This window comes from Prionailurus viverrinus, chromosome A3 (assembly GCF_022837055.1).
Source record: "Prionailurus viverrinus isolate Anna chromosome A3, UM_Priviv_1.0, whole genome shotgun sequence".
In the NCBI taxonomy this organism is placed as follows: Eukaryota; Metazoa; Chordata; class Mammalia; order Carnivora; family Felidae; genus Prionailurus; species Prionailurus viverrinus.
In genome coordinates this window covers 21907116-21929066 of record NC_062563.1, presented here as the reverse complement: position 1 = coordinate 21929066, position 21951 = coordinate 21907116, and the positions used below count along the sequence as shown (strand labels likewise).

General features: G+C 44.2%; 1 protein-coding gene across 2 annotated transcripts in view; it reads left to right on the top strand.

The window, feature by feature from the left end:
• Window positions 1–21951, top strand: part of CTNNBL1 (catenin beta like 1) — a 162308-nt gene that overhangs the window by 88845 nt on the left and 51512 nt on the right. Inside the window, exon 11 of one of the 2 annotated variants that reach the window (XM_047851349.1) lies at window positions 11174–11238. In XM_047851349.1, the coding sequence (XP_047707305.1) occupies window positions 11174–11238 (65 nt within the window). Of the gene's footprint in view, window positions 1–11173; window positions 11356–21951 lie in introns of both variants that reach the window. The other variant, XM_047851348.1, reaches the window with a different exon arrangement.

Sequence of the window (21951 nt, the reverse complement as noted above, 5' to 3'; positions counted from 1 at the left end):
GTCTGTTTTTTCTTTCCGTGTTTTATTTTAGGTAGTTTCTATTGTTATGTGTTCAAGCTCACTCTTTTCTTCTGCACTTATTCTCATCCCATGTATTTTTCACCAGACATTGTATTTTTCTTCTCTAGATATCTTCCCTGTTTCTAGTTAGCATACTGAAGCTTTTTTCTACCTTGACTAAATCAAGTATAGTTATAATAACTTTTAATGTCCTTGTCTTCTGATTCTGTCACCATTGTTATTTTTATTATTTTTCTCCTCTTTATAGTTAATATTTTCCTGCCTCTTTAAATGCCTGTTAATTGTTTTCTGAAATTAAGATATTGTGACTTTTACCTCATTGGATGCGGGGTGTGTGGGTGTGTCTCCTTATAAATATTTTTGAGCTTTGTTCTAGGATACAGGTAAGTTACTGGGAGTAGTTTGCTCCTTCGGAGGCCTACTCTTAAGCTCTGTTAGGTGGGACCAGACTAGCCTTTAGTCTGTGGCTGATTTTGCCTCAGGACTGAAGGACTGAAACCGTGCCCTCCTTAGTGCTCTACCTGATGCACCGTGAATTCAGAAAGTTTTTTCACTCCAGCTGTTGGGAACACAAACTATTCCTGGCCCTCGGTGAGTTCTGGGCATTGTTTGCCCCTTCTTCTTCTAGGTGATTCCTTCCTGCAGCCTTGGTTAGTTTCCTCACATGCATTTCTAGTAAGTACTCAACTGAGGACTCAGAGAGGGTCCTCTGCAGACCCCTGTGCAGCTCTTGGTCTGGTACTCTGCCCTATGGACTCCCCTTCATCGGTCTGCCCTCCTCTGCACTATGTCTCCTCCCTGCTTGGAGGCCTGGAAACTCTCCAAGCAGCTAGTTGGGCTCATGGCATGTGTTTCCCTGTCTCAGGAATCACTGTCTTGGTGCTACCTGATGTCAAGTGTCCAAAAACCGTTGTTTTATGTTTCGTCCTTTGTTTTGGGCGTGAGAGGAGATATAAATTTAGTCCCTGTTACTCCATCTTGGCCCAAAGTGGAAGGCAAGAGCATATTCTATATTTTAAAAAATACTCTCGGGGCGCCTGGGTGGCGCAGTCGGTTAAGCGTCCGACCTCAGCCAGGTCACGATCTCGCGGTCCGGGAGTTCGAGCCCCGCGTCAGGCTCTGGGCTGATGGCTCCGAGCCTGGAGCCTGTTTCCGATTCTGTGTCTCCCTCTCTCTCTGCCCCTCGCCCGTTCATGCTCTGTCTCTCTCTGTCCCAAAAATAAATAAACGTTGAAAAAAAAAATTAAAAAAAAAAATACTCTCTAACATACATTTTCATACTATTTAGTGCTAATGGACAGTAATACAATTAACTTTTACATATTGATCTTACATTAAGCAACTTTGCTATGTCACGTATCAGTCCAATTTTGTTGCAGTAACAACTCTGAAGCCTCAAGGACTTTCAGTGACAGATGTTTACTTTTCACTCCCGATACATCCATCCCTGGCCATCTGAAGCTCTGCTTCACGTCTTTATTTTGGGATTCATGCTAAAGGAACAGTGTTCAGTGGGACGTGACTTTCTTGTGGCAGAGAGAAAAGACTGACTAATGCAATAAATCTTAAAACTTCTCTTCTAAAAGCACATATGTTACTTATACTTAACATTTTATTGGCCATAAAGTCACATGGCCAACCTTGATGTCTATAGTGGGCGGATGGATGTATAAGCAGTGATATGTTTGAGTTAGCTCATATAAGGTCATGAAAGCTGACTATACATCTCTCTTTCCAATACCATGTTTAGTGGTATCGCATTGGTAACTTGAAATCAGCTATGGTGGGAGTATTTATACCCATGTAAGTAGGAAAATACAACAAATCAGCACTTTTTTCCTGGGGAGCTAGTTGTTAAACCTTTAGTAGCAAACCTCTGGCTGTTTGCCTCTTTTAGGGAGTAGAAAGTTAATAGGTGGGAACAAGATTATTTTCTATCACATTTCATTTTAATGTGTGTGTGTGTGTGTGTGTGTGTGTGTGTGTGTGTGTGTGTGTGTGTTTAAATTTTAATAGCTATGGGGTGCCTGAGTGGCTCGGTGGGTTAAGCGTCCAACTTTTGATTTCGGCTCAGGCCATGATCTCACAGTGTGTGAGTTTGAGCCCTGCGTCTCTGTGTTTCCCTCTCTCTCTCAAAAGTAAATAAACACTTTTTAAAAAAATTACTAGCTATGACTTCTAATGCAGTGTTGAATAGGAAGCAGCAGTGATCAAGGGTAAACTTGTCTTACTCCTGCTGTTAAAAGGAATATATTTTATTGAGTATAATGTTTGTTTTGAGTTTTGGGGGGGATAGCATTTATCAGATTAAGGAAATTTATTCTCTTTCTGATGTCACAGATCTTATATAATTGATCAATCAGTTTTATCAAATGCTTTTTCTGCATTTATCGAGATGGTTTTTTTAATGCTAATAGAGGGAAAATGAATGGGTTTTCTGATGTTGAACTAACCTTGCATTCCTGGAAGAGGCCCATCTTTTTTTAATGTTCTCTAGGATTCTGTATTTTATTTAGGAATTTTATATCTATACCTGAGTGAGATTGGCCTGTAAGTTTACTCTCAGGAAGGTTTTGGTGTCAGAGGTTGTTTTTTGTTTGTTTGAGCTTTATTAAATGAGCTGAATAATTAATGTTCCTTATTTTTCTGTGTTCTGTAGGAGTTTAAGCAATACTGGAATTATTTCCCTCTTGAATGTTTGGTAGAACTTGATAGTGATTGCTTCTGGACTTTAAGTTTTCTTTGAGAGAAGATTTTTTTTTTTTTTTAATTTTTTTTTTTCAACGTTTATTTATTTTTGGGACAGAGAGAGACAGAGCATGAACGGGCGAGGGGCAGAGAGAGAGGGAGACACAGAATCGGAAACAGGCTCCAGGCTCTGAGCCATCAGCCCAGAGCCTGACGCGGGGCTCGAACTCCCGGACCGCGAGATCGTGACCTGGCTGAAGTCGGACGCTTAACCGACTGCGCCACCCAGGCGCCCCTCTTTGAGAGAAGATTTAAACGACTGATTCAGTTTTCTGACTGCTTATAGACCCATTCAGGTTTTCTTACTTTGTTGAGTCATTTGGGGGAATTCATATTTTTCTAGGAGTTTATCCATTTCACCTGTTTTCCAAGTTTTTGGCATGCAGTTTTTCCTTCTGTTGTCTTAATAGCTGTTGTACCTGTAGTTTTTTCCCCTTTAGTTCATTCCTGTTATTGTTTTGTGTGTGTGTGCCTTTTCTCTCTCTCTCTCTCTCTCTCTCTTTTTTTTTTTTTTTTTTTTTTTGGATCACTCTTGCCACAGTTTTGTCAATTTTACTCGTCTTTTTGAAGAACCAGATTTGAGCTTTGTTGACCCTCTTTATTGGGGGTTGGCAACTAAGGCCTGCGGAACAAATCTGGCTGAGGTCTGTTTTTCTGTGACCAGCAAGCTAAGAATGGTTTTCATATCTTTAAAGTGTGGTATATATTTTTAGACACACACAAACACCCAGAAAAAGATGCTACACAAACCATAATGGCCCATGAAACCTATAGTATTTTCTGTCTGGCCCTTTCCCGAAAGTTTGTCAGCCTGTGCTCCTTAGAGCCCTAGGTTTTGGTCATTGATTGTTCATCTTACTTTACCGTCAGCTCTGCTGTGAGTGGTTTCTCTGCATAACTGGCCCACCATAGTGCTACAAACCAAAATCTTAACCCCTGTTTCCCACATATTTGTTTTGTTTTCTGGCACAGGCAGTCAAGCAGTGGCTGGTACCAGCAGTTTATGAAAAATGGATGGGAACTGAAATGGAAAATTGTAAAAACTGTGTCCAGAACATAGAAGACCACCCTTATTCTATTTTAGTGGTAGAATATCTCAGCATCTCCCAGAGCACCAGTGTTCTTTGGCACTATAGTTTGAGAGCAACTATGAATTTAGTTACCTTGATGTCACGGTGTAATTCATAGAAATCCTGGATCCTGGAAAGCGATCTTCTATTTTGGGAGCTAAAAGGAAGTGAACTTTAGCATGTGTATTGTAAAGCGAATAATAGTGATTTCATATGGCATTATCCAAGTTTCTTGCGGGATTAGTTTGTGGTTCACGGTATCTTTTAAAGACTGCCTGTCACCTCTCTTTTTGCCCCCCCCCATTCATCAGTCTCTTGGTTAGGGAGGGAGTGGAGTTTACAACTCTTTTACTTGTCCTGCAAGTAACTTTCCTCCAAGGTTGGATCCCTTTTATCTGCACCCTTTCCGGGTAGTCTTATTCATGCCATGGCTTTAGACACTGCCCATAGATTTAATAATTCTTCCACATTTCCCCCTATTTTTAATATCATCCCTGGACTTCAGACCTGTAAGTTTGAGCTGGACATCACTGCCATGTTTCACAGGTACCTCAGGTTCAATCTGAATTCAGTCCTTTTCCCTCCTAGTCTGTTAGTACTTTGCCCTTTTTACCCATCTCTGCCTCTGGCGTGTTTCCCCCCTTTCTTCTGCGCCCGCCCCGCCACACCGAATACCACACCGAATCCCTCCCGATCCAGTGTGGCAAGTGTAATCTAACACACATTTTGCTGCCGCCCCTCTTGCTGTTTGTACTGCAGCCACACCGTGCCCCACTTCTCCGAATGGTCCGTGCTTACGCGTGTCTTTGCGCGTGCTGTTGTTTCCTGCTGCTTGAAATCCCCTCTCCCTTTTTGCGTGTCTGGGAAGGACATGCAGTGAAGCTCGGTTCAGGCATCATCTCCTTTGTGAGGCCTCCCCCACTCAGACACAGTCAGCCCTCCTTCCCGCGTTCGTATTCTATTTTGTAGAATAAGACCTCCACTGTGGTGCTTGGCTTTTTCTCAGTATACCCGTTGCCTGCCTATCTGTGTCACCTGTGAACTGAGCGCCTCACAAACATGAGCTGGGCCTGCCTCTGTGTCCTCAACTTCTATCTGGCGCCTGTTAGGCACCCCAGAAATATCTGATGAAAGAATAAATGAACAGAAAAAAGTATACTCAGAATGAATGTTCATTGCAAAAGCGTTCTTGTGTAATGAAGAAGAACAAGCTAATTAAAACAACAGTGGAAACTTCCCTCTCCCCATCCCTTCCTCCTCATCAGAAGCTTCACTTTGGCAGAATGAGGAGCGTGGATGACTCTGTCATTTCCCACAACCACCCACTTTTACAGAGGCTAACCTTCACTTTGGTCCTGGCGTGATCGACAACCTGATGAACCCAGACAAGACTAAGATAAACTACTTGTCCTCCAGTAGAATAAATATTTCAAATAAAGTCAACCCAAGAAAGTCAGGCCAAACAGCTATTGATTGCTAAAAGCCTGAACTTAAGCCCAATGAATATTCCAAAGTTCACCTCCACGCAGCTTGCCTAAATGGTGATCAATATGCAATTACTGCCCCCTTTAAACGTGTCTCACACTGCCTGTGTGAAGAAGGCTTTTACTTTTTAAATCTTTTGTTTGTTGAATTTGCTTAGGCAGGAAAAAAGAGCGAGGCTTGGCTGAATCAGAGTTTTTTACCTTTAGTATTTCCACCAATTCTGTGTTATTTGTGAAATGGTTTAAATGTATGCTGCGTGGTAACTGAAGGTGCCCTGGAACATGACCATCATTCATTTCGAGAGGCCTTTTCCTGAGTGACTGAACAATGAGGATGTTATATCTCAGTTTCCTAATTTCTGCTCACATCATTATCTGCCCTAGTCATGACCTTTGCAGATTCAGTTTGTAAAGTAGGGTGCTTAAGTCCAGCTACAGTGAAAACAAATATGTTATTTGTCTCGTTTCCTGATAGACTCAGCTTGATGCAGAAAACCCTTTCCTGCTGAATTTGGAACCTTGCTTACTCTGCTCCTGATACTTAAGATTTCAAGTCTCACAAACGTGCCTTTTTTACGGTACTCAGAGCTCTTTGTCATTTTTCACTTAGCTTGTCGTGGGCTCCTGACTGACCTCCCTGCCTCCAAGCTCTGTCGCTCCGGTCCCTTCATCACACTGCTGCCAGAGTAAGCTTGCTAGAGCGTATCCATCCAGTGTCCTCCTCGTTTTCGACATCTCATGGCTTCTCAACATCTATGGCATGGAGCCCAGGGGCCCGGCAGCACATCTAGGGCCTGTCACGACCTCTGCCTGCCTCCCCTTCGTCCTCTTCCAACCCGGGTCATTCACAGCTACCTCTGGTCCCCTACGTGGCGCGCTCTTACTGCCTACCGTACCTTCGCGCCTGCTCTTTACGCACACTGCCCCCGGTGGCGCCGCACGCCCTTCTCTGCCTGGCAGATGCTCGTTCTTCAGACTCCGTTCAGATGTTACTGTCCATTTGACACCTTCACTGACTTCTCCCAGATAAAGTTAATTATCTCCACCTTTCACCTCCTTGGACTTAGTTTCTATTGCTTTGGGCTTTTGAAATTACTTTTATGTAACTGTCCTTACACTGCTTAAAGACAAGGAGTGTATAATTCCTGGCAGCTAGTGTCGTGCCCGCTGCGTGAAGGCACGTGCTCAGTGGTAGCCATTTTTTTTCTTTTAAACTCAGTAGTTGTGTTGAACGTCACTTGTGAGTATCTGCGGGTTGTTTTGATTAATTCTGTGGCCAGGGGAATAAAGGTAGGGAATAAAGGGTACTGTATTCACAGTACATCCTTGGTCTTTTGAGGTAGGCACCAAGTAAGATGGCCAGCTGTCTTGGTTTGCCTGGGACTGAGAGGTTTCCCAGGCTGTGGTACATTCAATGCTAGAAATGGAACAGCCTCAGGTAAGCCAGGATGGGCCAGCACCAAGGGGCTCTGTCAACAAGCTTTTTACCTCTTCTCCTTTTCTTAACTCATCAGGACCCAATTTGGGCTGGCTAGTCTGACCTAGGATAAGCGTGCCTCGTCATCTTTAGCACTTAAATAATGCGATGTCTTAATAGTGTTTCCTCTGCAAAAGACTATCAACGAGAAGTTATTTCCGATTCCTTTAAGGGAGGTTATTTCCAATTCCTTTTCTTTGGCTTTCAGGTGAGAAACTGGGTGAAGGGCTTTGGGCCCTTTTTGGTCAGGCCTTGCCTCCTCTTGCCTGACAGTGACCTTGCTCCATCTGTCCATTCTCCCCTTTTATATCTTTAGTATCCTCATCACCATTGGCTTCTTGACACCCTAAAAATATGACTGAATTGTCCATATTCTTCAAATATAATTTTGAAAAATGTTTACCCTTGTTTTCTCCTCAAGCTGATGGACTTTCTTCTCCAGGCTTTACTAGGAGTAACCCACAGTCACCCGCCTTACTTTTTCACCTGCTTTCAAATATTTACATATATATCTGTTTTTTCTATACTCCCCCAGATGTACCTAATCTCTCTCTCCCTCTAAAGTAACTAACACATAAGAGTCTCAGAACAAACATGATTGAATTTGATCTGCTTAACTCCTAGAACCAGTTCTTTACTTGGAGGCCTTATTGTGCCATACAAGCCAAGGTGGCATGGCCTTTGATATGGCCCATGTTTTCCCCTCAGATCTAAGCTAGGAATACTGTTCCTTTATGCTTCAAAAATGCCAGTCTTCTGTCTGTTCTCTGACCATGCCGGCCCATTTCCACCTTAGGGATTTTGCACCTGTTGTTCCTTCTGCCTTTAATGTTTTGCCCCTAAAATGTTCCAGACCAATTCATGTCAACACTCAGATCTCAATATAAATGTTACCCCTAAAGAGGCTTTCTGCAGTAACCTAACTCAAAATATCCTCTCCATTCATTCATTCTTTTACATTGCATTATTTCCATCACACCTAACACTGTCAAGTGCCTCGATTTTCCGTATGTCTCCTGCAGTAAGAGTGTAAGCTCCATGAGGACTGAGACTTGGTCTATCGTAGTCACATGAGAGGTATCCAATAAATGTTTGTAGATCGAACGGGGAAAAAGTTATTTGCCATCTTATGCTTTTGCCTGATTATTTCATATTAATTTAGTCTCCCTAAATAGATTTACATGTTTTTGAAAGCAGAAGCCATGTCTTAATTTTTGTTTTTCTCTTGTGTCTTCCACAGTACTGAGTACGTGCTCAGTAAATATTGAATATTGGATTGGTTGGTTGATTTACTTGGTTGATTACCAAGATATGAAATGACTGACTTGTTCCTCTCTATCTCATAGAGTGTTAAAGAAAACACTGGAAGGTTATAGAAAATTATACTCCTTAGAGAACTATTTGCAAGAGCAGTAGACGGTGGCATAATTATTTTATGACCTTTGGACTTGAGGGGGAAAATCACTTGTATTTTTTTCTTGAAAATAATTTAACTTTTGTAATTCTCAAAGTAATGCATGTTAATTAAGAAACACGAAAAACATGGGGCGCCTGGGTGGCTCAGTCGGTTGAGCGTCTGACTTTGGCTCAGGTCGTGATCCCGTGGTCCGTGAGTTCTAGCCCCGCATCAGGCTCTGTTATGACAGCTCAGAGCCTGGAGCCTGCTTTGGATTCTGTGTTTCCGTCTCTCTCTGCCCCTTCCCTGCTCATGCTCTGTCTCTCTCTGTCTCTCAAAAATGAATAAACGTTAAAAAAAATATTTTTTCTAAATTAAAGAAACACGAAAAACAGGAAAGGGAATAATAAGATGCAAAGAGCATTTGACAAAACCCAACATCTTTCATGATAAAAATACCTAAACTAGGAATAGAAGGGAATTTCTCCAACCTTTGATATAGAGCAGCTACAAAAAATCCACAGCTAACATCACAGTGAATGCTAAAAGACTGGATGCTTTCCCCCTAAGATCAGCAACAAGACACCACTTCACCACTTACATTCAACATCGTACTGGAGGTTCTAGCCAGGGCAATTAGGCAAGGAAATGAAATAAAAGGCATCCAGATTGGAAAGGAGGAAGTAAAACTCTCTCTGTTTACAAAGGATGTCCTCTTGTCTGTAGACAATCCTAAAGAATCCACCAAAAAATTATCAGGACTAATAAGTGAGTTCAGCAAGGCTGCAGGATAATATAAAGATTAATTTACAAAAATGAGTTGTCCACTCGCAATGAGCAATCCGAAAGTGAAACTGTGAAGATACTTCCATTTACAATAGCATCAAGAGTATGATACCTAGGAATAAATTTAACAAGAGAAGTGCGTGCAAAATTTATACCCTGAAAACTACAAAACATTGTTGAAAGGAATTAAGGAAGAGCTAAGAAATGAAAGATTGCAGTACTCCCCCAAAAGTTATATGGATTCAGCACAATCCCTATCAAAATGCCAGCTGACGTCATTGTAGAAATTGATAAGCTGATCCTTAAATTCATATGGAGTTGATTGCAAGGGACCGAGAATAGCCAAACGGTCTCGAGACAAGAACAATGTAGGATTCCCAATTTTAAAACTTACTACAAAGCAGTGGTAATCAAGACAGTGTGTTACTGACGTAAATTGACAGAATATAATTCGGAATCCAAAAATAAAACTGTGTCTGGGGTCAGCTGATTTGCAATAAGAATGCCAAAAACCTGGAACGGGGAAAGAATAGTCTTCAACAAATGGTGCTGGCACCATTGGATGTCCGCATGCAAATGACGTTGTATCATTGCTTCACACTCCATACAAAAATTAACAGAAAACGAGTCAAAGAACTAAATATCAGAACTTAAACTACTAAACCCTTAAAAGCAAACATAGGTATAAATCCTCATGCTATCGAATCAGCTCTGACACCAAAAGTGCAGGCAACAACAACAAAACAGGTAAATTGGACATCCTCAAAATTGAAAACCTGTGTCCTTCGGAGGATACCATCAAGAAAGTTGAAAAGGCAGCCCCTAGAATAGAAGAAAATATTTACGAATCATATATCTGTTAAGGGACTTGTATCTCCAGAACAAAGAGCTCTTGCAACTAAATAATAAAGATAATTAAGCTAATTTTAAAATGGCCAAAGGATCTGAATAGACATTTCTCTGAAGAAGGTACACAAATTCCGAGTAAGCACATGAAAAGATGCTGACAGCATTAGTTATCAGGGAAACGCAAGTTAAAACCACAATGAGGTACCATCTCTCACCCAATGAGGATGGCTGGCACCAACAAGTCAGCTGACGAGTGTTGGTGAGGATGTGGAGAAGTCAGAACATTTACACAACTGCTGGTGGGAATGTCAAATGGTGTAGCCAGTGTGGAGATAAGTCTGATGGTTCCTCAGAAGGTTAAACGTAGAGTTAACCATATGCCCCAGCAACTCTGCTGCTTGGTTTACATGCACTCAAGTGAAATGAAACATATGTCCACTCAAAAACTTGTACAGGACTGTTTTAGCAGCGCTATTCATAATAGCCAAAAGGTATAAACACATCAAATGTTCATCAGTGGATGAACAGATAGACAAATTGTGGCATATCCATGCAATGGACTATTCAGCTACAGAAAAGAATGAAATACTGACAGACGCTAGAGCACGGATGAATCTTGAAAACGTTGTGCTGAGGGAAAGAAGCCAGTTACAAAAGGCCACCTATTGTACGATACCATTTACTTGAAATGTCCAGAATAGGCAAAACCATAGAGACAGAATGTAGGTCAGTGGTTGCTAGGGTGGGATGGGGAGAGTAGGGGGGTGACAGCTAAAGAGTAGGGGATTTCTTGTCGGGATAATAAAAATGTTCTTTAATTGACTGTAGTGATAGTTGCACGTATCTGTGAATATACTAAAATTCAATGAATTGTGCATTTTAAATAGGTGAATTGTATGGTAGGTGAAGTACATTTTGATAAAGCTGTTAAAAAGAAAGAAAAAGGGATAATGTGATTCATAATCCCACCACCCTGAAATAACCTCTGTTAGCATTTTGATCTATGTCTTTCTAGTCTTTTTTAATGCATATTTCTCACATAATTGAGGTAATGCCTCATATAGAATTTTGAATATTACCTTTTGTGCTTATCATTCTGACCATAAGAACCCGTTCATCCTATTATAGACTTTCGTAATTATTAACAAGTGTGTAATATTCTGTGTAGATCTACCATTATGCAATAATTTTCTCATTGGTGGACATTCAAGTTGTTTTGTTTTTTTCTTTCTTTCTTTTTTCCCCCTTTATAATGGGTACTGCAGTATATCCGCCCCCCACCCCCTTTTTTTCTGAGACTAGAACATCCCCATGCCTTATGTGAAACCTCTTTTGTTCCCAGAGAAAAGAAGATCTCCCGGAGCAGTGCCCTGAAAGTGCTGGACCATGCCATGATTGGACCCGAGGGTACAGACAATTGTCATAAGTTTGTTGATATTCTTGGCTTACGGACCATCTTTCCCCTCTTTATGAAATCTCCCAGGAAGATCAAGAAAGTGGGAACCACCGAGAAGGAGCACGAAGGTAGGGTGCCCTGGAGAAGTCAGCCTACTTCAGGTGCGTTAGGATGCACCTAAGGAATGGGGGAAATGAGAGCTACTGTGAAACACTGAGACGTGCAGTTGAGGAGCGGACTCGTAGGCAGAAGAGCGCTAGCTTTTTCTTTTCGTCCTATTTTCTCTGCATGGAAACACAACCCGGAGACCCCAGATCACCCATGGCCTCTGTTGCATGGGTTCTCTGCTTCCTTAAATCCTAGTGGTTCCATTTTCTTCTGGCCTATTAATAAGTCTGGGCGTGAGGGTTTTGTTTTCTTCACTATAATTTGTAGCGAGGTGTCTCTCTGATGGAAGACCCTTTTGAAAAGAGTAATGAGGTGGCAACACATGTCACCGCCAGAGTGGTGCTTTCATGTATTTCTGTATTAAAGTATGATTCAGCCAACATCAGGAATTGCCGAAATAAACTATTTACAGCCCAGGTTCCCCTTTTTATGTTTCTCCTCCCTGATGATGCACACTCCCAGCAAAATGCTGCCATGAATTGCGATGCTGTAACCAGAGTAGTTACTGCTCGGCCAATCTCTTCCTGCTATTGTCTAGTGGCTGCTGCATCCCTCCCCCCAGTAAATAGCCGCAGTGCAATCTGGAAGGCCAGGAATTTATGAGCATTGACAGTTCTGCTGGAGACTAACAGACACTTACACTGGGGAATTTACATGGTTGGATGGTTGTTTTAAAGTGTGGGGAGGGGGCTGGGAGGGGGCAGAGGAGCTGGTGTGGGTGAGAGAGGAGCAAAACCGGAGCTGATTGGCCAATTTAGTTGTCTTGTCGGAAGTTAACACTTGTCCTGTCGTCTGGGGGATTTTCTTGTCAGCGATTGGTAGATTTGTGGTGACTGTCTACGGGATCTTTTGTACTCCTCACCCTCCCGGCTAGAAAGCTTGCGAGTCCCTGTCTGTCCCTTCTCAAATGGACTTTGCGCAGTCCCTTCCAACTCGGAGTGGCTAAAGGGAAGGTGACACGAGTCCCTTCAGTGGTCACTTCCAGCCGCAGCGGTGTCTTCTCTGATCACATCAGCTCTCCAGAGACAACAGAAAGTCTGGCGGGAGTGGATCTGGCAGGGCAGGGAATGGGACTAGAGATCTGAGAACCAGGAGGGAGTTTGGCTCACCTCCTGTCAGTTGTTGGCCAAACACTAGCTGTGAACACGTTAACCCCGCTGCCAGTCTGTTTTCTTTCCTCCATGGGAAGTCAGCAGAATGAGGCCCCGAGAGAGGGGGAGTGGGTTGTTCCGGAGATCTAAGAGACAAAGTTTTGCAGTCAGTCACCATTCGTTGAACACCTCCCACGTTTCTGGCACTGCTGTGTGAGGGCTCTCTTGTTTAGGCCTCACAACCTGCGTAGTAGATCTGGTTTTTTAGACGGGAACCCGCCCGTGCTTCTACAGCTCACTGGCTGTGTGACTTCAGACCTTTTACATAACTTCTCTGGACTGCCTTTTCCCTTCTGGTCTATAAAATGAGGAAAGCAGACTAGTGAGCCGGAAGCTCTGATGTCTGTGGCGTAAGATTCTGAGGCACGGGCTCTAGTTGTCAGGGCTTTGTCCTGTGATCCAGGAAGCTCCTCAGGAACTGTGCTGTGGCTGACCTGCTGGCTTCTGTGGAGACACCTGATGCTGCATCTTGAGCATGCTTGAAGAAGGGGTGGGAGAAGAGCCCTTAGCAGGCTCTTGCTCTGTGTGCATGGTACTGAGGAGAGGAAAAGCGACAGATTCAGTGAGCGGCTGTTTTCCTTCGGAAAAATGTGCCCAGTGGCGTGCCGGTGACAGTACATTTGCTTTAGAGTACCCGCATTAGAAATTTGATAACATTATATTAGCGAGGGCAATGGCTTGGTAAGACAGCTCCTGGAAGGCATGTTTGGACTGTAATGGCTGGTGAGGATGAACTCTGCTTTCTGAATACACCAGCACCCAGAGGGAAGAAGTGAGTCCCGGGGAGAAAATGCAGGCCTGGGCCCCCTCCCGCCCCCTCCCACCCCTGCCAGCTGCCGCTGCGCTTGGCACACTGGCCCTCGAGCCTTGATGCGAGTGTGAGAACGGAGGCGGAGCAGGACAGGGGCACATCGTGCAAGGTTTCTTTGTCCTGTCCTGTCCTCCGGGCTGTTGTCCCTGTGCCGGCCCTCCCGATGCAAGTGGACCGGGTCTGTGTGGTCAGCTAGAGCACAGCAGCCTCAGACCGCCAGGAGTATTTGCGACAGGCCCAGCTCATTCTTGCCCCCAGGCTTCTACTGTCCTCTTCCCTCCGCAACTGTTTTCTCTGGCCTGCCTGCCTGGATACCTTTTAGTCACCCTTCAGGTCCTTAGTTTTGATGTCAACTTTTCTCGGGGAAGCATTTGATGAGCCCCGAGACTGGAACCGAGCCTCCTACTGCGTGGAGTCTTGGTCCTAGGACTTTGCCTTCATAGCCCTAAGATTATGGAACCATTGGCCTTGTCAGCTCTGGGTGCCAGGGCTCAGCCCGGTGCTCAGCGTGTGGTGGATGCACAGTAGATGTTTACTGCTCGCATGAATGAACAACCAGTTCTCTAAAGGATTGATCCCTAAGAACAAACATGGAGTTTGGGGCTCTGCTTAGAACCCGGCAAGGTGGAAGTCAGCACAGTTAACTTCAGCAGGTTGATGGTCAGTCATACACCTGGTGAGTGGTCTTTCACCCACCGTGTTTGGAAGTAAAAACAAACGGGTTGCTAGCCACGGTTTTGCTTTGTTTCATTGGTTTTGAAATTATGGCAGAAGCCCCCCTGTAGTGCCATGCATGCCCTTAAGAGCCACGTCTGAAATCAAATAAAGGAAACCTCCTTTAAAATGGAGTGAGGAGGCCAGAAGGGGGAGCTCTCACACCCCCATCAGTCCTCCTCAGCTGAGACCCCCAACAGGAAGAGACCTATCTTGCACTCCCCACAGGAAGAAGCCTGTACGTTGTGACTACCCCAGCGGGAGGAAGAAAGATTTTCTCCTTGCCCAGCAACAGCCCAGTCAGTGAAAAGCCACTCCACTTCAAAGTCCCATTTTATTCTGGTGGACTTTTGGTTTATAACAGCCCCTCAGAACCCCCTCTACCCCCATAAAAGAGCGTTCCTCTCCTTTGTTCTCTGGACTCGCCTATGGTTTTGCCGTAGCTTGAATGACTTGAATTGCAATTCTCTATTCCCGGGTAAACCCATTTTTTCTGGTAAAAAACTGACAGTTTTATTCTTAGCATTAACACGTGTTATGGATAGAACGTCCTTATATAAGTGAGGCCACCCTATGACAAGCTTCTTTTGGTAATCCGGCAACTCCTCTAATTAAGCACTACCGGCCGGGAATCCGCTGGAGGGCTGCCCTGCACTCTTCCCTTTATGGTCAAACCCCAGGGACTTGTCACATACGAGCGTTAACTGCTGTAACTCATCCTGGTCCAGTCTCCTCACTTGGCACCTCTCAGCACCTCCCCAGACTCTTAGGGCAGCAGCAGAGCCTGGCGTGGTACAGATGGAGCCACTGCCTATCACCCACGTGACCTTCCTAAACTCTCTGAGCCTTCGTTGCCCTGTCTGTGAAATACTAGACCTACCACATGGGGTGGTTGTGAGGGTCAGGTGAGGTGACACACATAGACTTAGCGTAGACCCCAGGATAGCGTAGGCTTGTTATTAAGGAGTTTAAGTTCTCACCTCTACCACACCTGTCTCCGGTTCTGCCTTGGTCCACGCACCCATCCTCCTAAGAGGTCAGTGGGAAGCCAGGCTGCTGACACCTGGCTGGGACAGGTACGGAGAGTGAGGAGGAGTGGATTTTACTGGGCAAGGGGACTCGTGATGAGCCTGTCCGGCATCCGGATGTGCTCCATAGTGGGCGGCATAAAACCAGCTGTGTTCCCCAAGCCGACGGAAGGGGCTGAGAGAGGAGAATCTCTAGATTAAGGTGACTCTAGAGAGGAGGGAAGAAGCAAAACCACCCTTAAGCCCTAGAATTGCTGGTAATTTAGTTCCGCTTCTGTGAGTTGGGCTGGAGAAGGACAAGAATTATTGTAATTGAAATCCTTTCAGGTTTGCATAATAAAACCTTCAGAAATAGATCAGGGGAGGCACTTAGCTTGGGGGGTTGGGTTGGAAAGAAAAAATTTGCCCTTGGGTATAATAGCATGATTGGCTGCCCCCTTGGTTTTATAAGGATTAGTACGGCATGCGTAGTCTCCTTGATATTAACTGCTTCGGAGTGGGAGGGAAGAAGAAAAGAGCTGGGATCCAGAAATGGCATTTGACCTTTACTTCTTGTCTCTTTTAAAATTCTTATTAAAATAGGTCCAATTTCCCTTGTATTGCTTCATTAGGTAGGTGAGCTATTGAGTTTGTAGCAGTTCTAGTTAATTGCGCTGTTTTAACATGCTTCCCCTGGAGGCTGTTAGGAGCTCTAAGGGGGTGAGCTGCGAAGCAGTGTGTAGGTGTGTGGTGTGCGTGCCGGGCAGAGGCACACGTTCTACCTCGTCAAAAGTGACAGCGCTTGCTAACAGGTCAGTGCTTTAAAGAATACTTTTCTGTCATCTGCAAAGAATTGTAAGTGACGCTGGTGGACCCCACACATCAGGAAGTGTGTGGTGGCCTGGTGCTTCTCGGACTCCCAACTAGCGAGGAAAGGCGGACCAGGGCTCCTGCCACCTGCCGGCGCTGGAAGAGGGGAATGGCGAAACTTTTCCTCTGGTCGGAGGACAATGGAGTTTGGCCAGCGTCAGTGAAAAAGACACATTTTTAATGCCTCCATGGTAGGCCATGGCAATGACATGGCATCGTTCGAGGCCGCTTTGTATCGGGGCTCCTGCTGTGTTCAAAATTTAGCAAAGACAGGAGCAAAATCCTGAGGGAGGCTGCTCTTCCCTGGTGTTCATCTCATCCTTTTCCGTGGCTTGTCCCTGTCCCTCAGGTGTTCATTTTTGTGTGGATCGGTGGTGTCTTCCCCCAGTGTGTGTGTGTGTGTGTCTGTGTGTGTGTCTGTGTTTTGCTGTACATACTCTCCTTGATTTCAACTACTTTCTACGGCTTTAACCTACATCTTTTTGCCGTTGATCCCCAAATCTTCAATGTCTCTCCCAAGCTCTAGTCAGCCCAGCTAATTAACCAGCAGACAACTCCATCAGACAGGCCATCTCAGCTCATTCAAACCCATACTCAGTCCTTCCATTGCCCAAGGCTCTTCTCCTTTTCTTGTCCCAGTAATGGTCACGGCACCACCTTCCACCCTGCCACCCAAGGCAGCGATCCATGCGCCATACTTAACTCTCATAGTCCCCACATGTAATTGATCATAAGTCCTATAAACTCTGCCTTATTCAGTTCAGTTCTAGTGCCACTGATTCTGGCCTCATCACCTCTGCTAGCTATCACTGCAGCCTCAATAAGTCTCTCTGCCTTAGACTTTCAGCCCTCCTGTCCTCTCAAAGTCTATCTTGCGTGCCACCACCCAAGTGAGAAAGACACCCTCAGTCCTCAACTGTAAATTTACAGTTTACAGAAGGGGGAAATAATCATGGGGAGCAAAGCAATTGCACATGTATTTACCAAAAAATCATCTCAGCAAGTACAAAAACATAGCAAACAAGAATTACTTCATTATTAAAGGGAACAGGAGAACAGGAATGCTTAGCGAGAAAGGCACTTCTGGTGGAAGGGAGATGAGGGCATAGTCTAAAACAGAGGCACTGGATTTCAGCCTTCCAGTTTATTATTACCTATATCCAGCATCTGTAGGAGTGTCTACACATCTGACTGAACACGTTTGAGTCTTAACAGCTGCCCCACGAAGGTTGGTGTTATTTCTCATTCTGAAAATGAGGAAACTGTAAGACTCAAGGAAATCATGACTTCAAGTCTTATAATGGGTAAGTGTCTAAACTAAGACAGACCTCAGCTTCTGATCACAAATCTCACACTCATTTCGCGGAATCATGCCATCGGTATTTGCTCTTCTGGATCTAGGCTAGCTTGCTCTTCTCTGGGTTGCTTTGCTGGTGAAATGAGAAACTAGATCAGAAGCCCTTGGTTCTAATCTTGGTGCTTTGCCCCAGGACAGGTCATCGTGATGGTGGGGACTCTAACTTATCCTTTCGAATGGTGCAAGCAATTAGGAGCAAATGGCAAAATGACGCCGTGAGATCATGTCTAGTCATTTTTAGTGCCTGTCACGGGGCTCACTCATGGGAGGTGCTTAGTATATATTGGTTGAATGAATAAATGAATTTATTTAACACCAGTGTGACATTAGCCATCAACAGGATTGAGGCATATACCAATAGTTCAGAGCATTGCAGAACTCAAAGGATTCTTCCCATGTTAACCAATTTATGGTTCTCCCCCAAGGCCACTCAGCCTCTGTCACATAGTAGTGTTTAAAACATATTTGCAGGGCACCTTGGTGTCTCAGTAGGTTAAGCATACGACTCTTGATTTCGACTCAGGTCATGATCTCTTGGTTCATGAGTTCGACCCTCGTGTTGGACTCTGTGTTGACAGCATGGAGCCTGCTTGGGATCCTCTCTTCCCCTCTCTCTCTGCCCCCCCCCCCGCCATTCTCATTCATATTCTCTCTCTCTCTCTCTCTCTCAAAATAAATAAATAAACATAAAAAAATAAAAACATATTTGCTTATTCATCTGTGAGAATAGGGTTAATGCCGACTTCCTTGGGTTAGTGTGAGAACTACCACTGTGAGATGGGCTGGCTTATGCAGGTCTGCCATAGTGCGGGTGCTTGAGAAACGTTAGCTTATTCTAGATTATTATTTTAATAAGGGCCCCGGACATCATACTGTACTAATACTTGTTACACTCGAGGTTGTAGAAGCCTAGAGGAAGACGCATTCTAGGGATTCTGGGAACGCTTAAGAGAAGAGATGGTAATCACTGAATTCTACTCCCAAAACCAATATTGCACTATATGTTAGCTAAAGTTTAAATTTAAAAAAAAGAGAGAGAAGCGATGGCATTTGAGTGTTCCTTGAAAGATACATAGTATTTCTTTCTTACACCAGTAAGGGGAGTGGCAGAGGGGACAGTGGGCACTGAGGCATATATAGCTAGTTATTGTGATGTGAGTGATTAAGAATATGGGCTTTGGATTAAGACCGGACTTATGTTGGTATCTCAGTCTTGTCATTTACTAGCTGTGTGACTTCAGGAAAGCTGCTTAACCTCTCTGAGCCTGTATTTCCTCAATTGTGAAATTGGGATGATACTGGAATCTATCTCATAAGGGTGCTGTGAGAGGATTATGAAATTATATGAAATATGAAATATATGAAATATTATATGAAATAATACAGATCAAGTGCTCAGCAGTGCCTGCTTCCTTAATATTAGTGGCTGGGGTGAAGATGGGTTTCCTGCTTGTGTCCCTTTTCTTAAAGTATCTTCCTAAAGAAATGTTGTCCCTCCCCGAATCTGCCATTCGTAGAGGTAGACTGTAAGCATGTCAATCCTATGTGGAATGTAAGACAAAAACCTGCCCCAGAGAGGACATACCAGGAGCCCCATGTCCCCACGTCTCCATATCGTCTGTAAACAGAGAAGTCGAAGATCCCCCCCGCCTTTTTGTGTTCCCCAAGCTTGAAAATTACAAAGGGTTGCTTATAGTGGTCAGAACAATGAGCAAGTGAAGAGCAAACGGTATTTAATTTTAAGAATAGCATTAAGTCATGTACTAACAGGCACTTTATGTTAAACAAGGATGGAAATGTCTTGCTGTTGTTTTTGTTGCTATTTGAAAACCTCATAATTGAACAGTTTCTGGATCAATTCCTTTTCTCTCCCTCCAGCTGCTTGTCTCATTCCTGACCTCAGATGACAAAATGTGGGGATGCTGAAATAAGCAATGTGTTTGGGTTCTTCTCATCAGGCTCGAGGGGATGATTTTGTGTGTCGCACATCTGGTTTGCTAACTGGTTCCAGTCATATTAAGGATTTACCCACAGGCCTTTCCCAACTAGAGCACAACATACTTGTTTGCCGGCGAGGAAGACCGTGAAACAAGATTTATTTGCCATCCAGAAACTGCTCTTTTGTGGGGAGGAAGAGGGAATATAGGCTCATGGCCAGCTCACATTTACTGGGCATCTACTGATAGACTCAGGGCTTTACACGTGTACATACTTTATGAATTAGGCATTTTAATCTTCTTTTTAGAGATGAGTGTTAGAGTTTAATTATCAAATGCCTTTAGTAAGTAAATGACAAAAGCAGAATTTGAGCCCAAGTCTTCTTCCAAAGCTCCTTCCCAGCCCACACCAAGGTGGCTCCAGTGGTCTTCTGCTTGACATCCAGAGGCAGCACAGAGCAGGGGAGGGAGGATTGTCTTTGGAGGCAAAAAGACCTGGCTTCAAATCCCAGCTCCACCCCCAAACTAGCAGGTAGCCCTGAGCAAGTTATCCTCTTTGGATTTCGAGTTCCTCTTCAATCAACAAGCCTGATAAAACCTTTCTCAGAGAATGGTGTGAAGAATGATGACCATGAGCATCCTACCTAGCCTGGCATGTGACAGTTTCATAAATGATCATATAGCTACTGCATAGTCTCCTTTCAAAAACAGTCATCTCTGCCTCTTGCAGTTTTCATGTTTACATGTAGGATGCCAATTAGTTAGCTTCTGTGGGTGAAGCCCAGTTGTGGATAGGGACTACATGTGTGGACAGGCTGGGTCATAAAAAGAGCTACCAAAGAGGTAGGACAGCCACTGTTTATCACAATGGCCTATTAACCTGGACCCTCAGTTAGAATCCTGATTATGCTAGCCCTGGTAAAATACACCACCTCTCGAATGAGGTACCGGACCCTTCTATTTCAGTTTGGCTCACATGTAGAGGGTCTGTTTCTATGGATAAGAGCCCTAAAGGTAGGTCAGTGAGGCTTCGTTCATTCTTTTGTTAACAAACCGCTAGCCCTTGCTTTGTGCCAGCCTTGGTGCTGTGGAGGGAAAGTGAACAAGCTCCCAGCTCAGCCAGGGGGGAGACCTAGAAACCTGTATTTATATGACAGGGTAAAAGGTGAGGCAAGCGTGAGGCACCATGGGAGCAGGGAACAGGGGCTTCCCATCTGTCCTGGGTGGTGAGGGAGCGAGTGGAGATTAGAAACCGCTCCGCCTCAGATACGTGGCTCTTGAGCCAACCTTGGGTAGGAGCTAGCCAGGTGAAGGAATGTCAGGTGAGAAAAGTAGCGTGTATAAAATAAAAGTTGGAAGGGACAGATTGCAGAGAGCCTTAAACCTAGCTGCCCAGAAGAATCATCTGGAACCTTGTTTAAGATGTAATCTCCTGGGGGCACCTTCTCAGACTTTTCGGGTTCCACCTGTCTGCATAATGTCGGCAGAGCTGTATTTTTATCAGCCTTCCCAGGAGTACCCTCCAAGAGCAGTCTGGCACCAGCCCTCGTTGAGAAGCACCTAGAACCGGAGATTAGGTGGTTAAGCAGAAGCCAGACCGTGAAGCATCCTTCAGAGCTGTTGTGAGGCCTGACTTAGCTAATCTCTGTACAAGGCTCAGGACAGTAGCTGGCACACGGTAATGAGCATTCATTGATGTTGGTAGGTATTGTTGTTCTCATTTTATTCTGTTATACTAAGAAACAGACTCTCCCAAAGTTTTACAGTTCATAGATACGGTAGTAATTTGAGTTATTTTTACTATCTCAGCTAATTTGGCACAAATTCAGTTTTGCTATTGAGGGCCTGAGTGGAGAGGATGAAGGAGAAGCATTTAATCACTCCTGGTTTTCTTTTGTGGTTTGCATTTTGCCAGGTAGAAACTTGGTTTTTTAGTTGGCAGTATTAGCTGAATTCTTATTTTGGATATAGAATTTTCCACCAGTACATTTATTATTTTGTCAATATAACTCTGTTAGTTTTCATTTATAATCTTGATTAAATTTTATAGAAATAGTTGAGTATGCAATGCATCTCCTTTATAGAAGTAAGACAAATACCAGGAACGTAGAAGCAACAGTGGGGACAGAGCCAAACCTTTTTTTTTTTTTTTTTTAATTTTTTTTTTTTCAACGTTTGTTTATTTTTTTGGGGACAGAGAGAGACAGAGCATGAACGGGGGAGGGGCAGAGAGAGAGGGAGACACAGAATCGGAAACAGGCTCCAGGCTCTGAGCCATCAGCCCAGAGCCCGACGTGGGGCTCGAACTCACGGACCGCGAGATCGTGACCTGGCTGAAGTCGGACGCTTAACCGACTGCGCCACCCAGGCGCCCCAGAGCCAAACCTTTTTAGTCTATTTCTCCGGCATTTTTAGGTGGTCCCAAAATGAGGAAGTAACTTAGGGTCCAGGCAGCAACTGTGGGCCCTGGTTTATTAAAATTCAACATATCATCTTTATTGGATGTGCTTCTTAATGTTATCATTTGGGGGCAAGTCTTGTTTTGAGTACTCTGGAAGGTTTTTACATTCATTATCTCATTTTACCTTGTGCCCACAGTAACCCTATGAAACGTGTGTTATTAGCCACATTTCATAGGTGGGAACACTGAGGCTTACAGAAGTTGTCTTGAAGAATCTCAGAGCTAGTACATGGCCTTTACTAGGATTT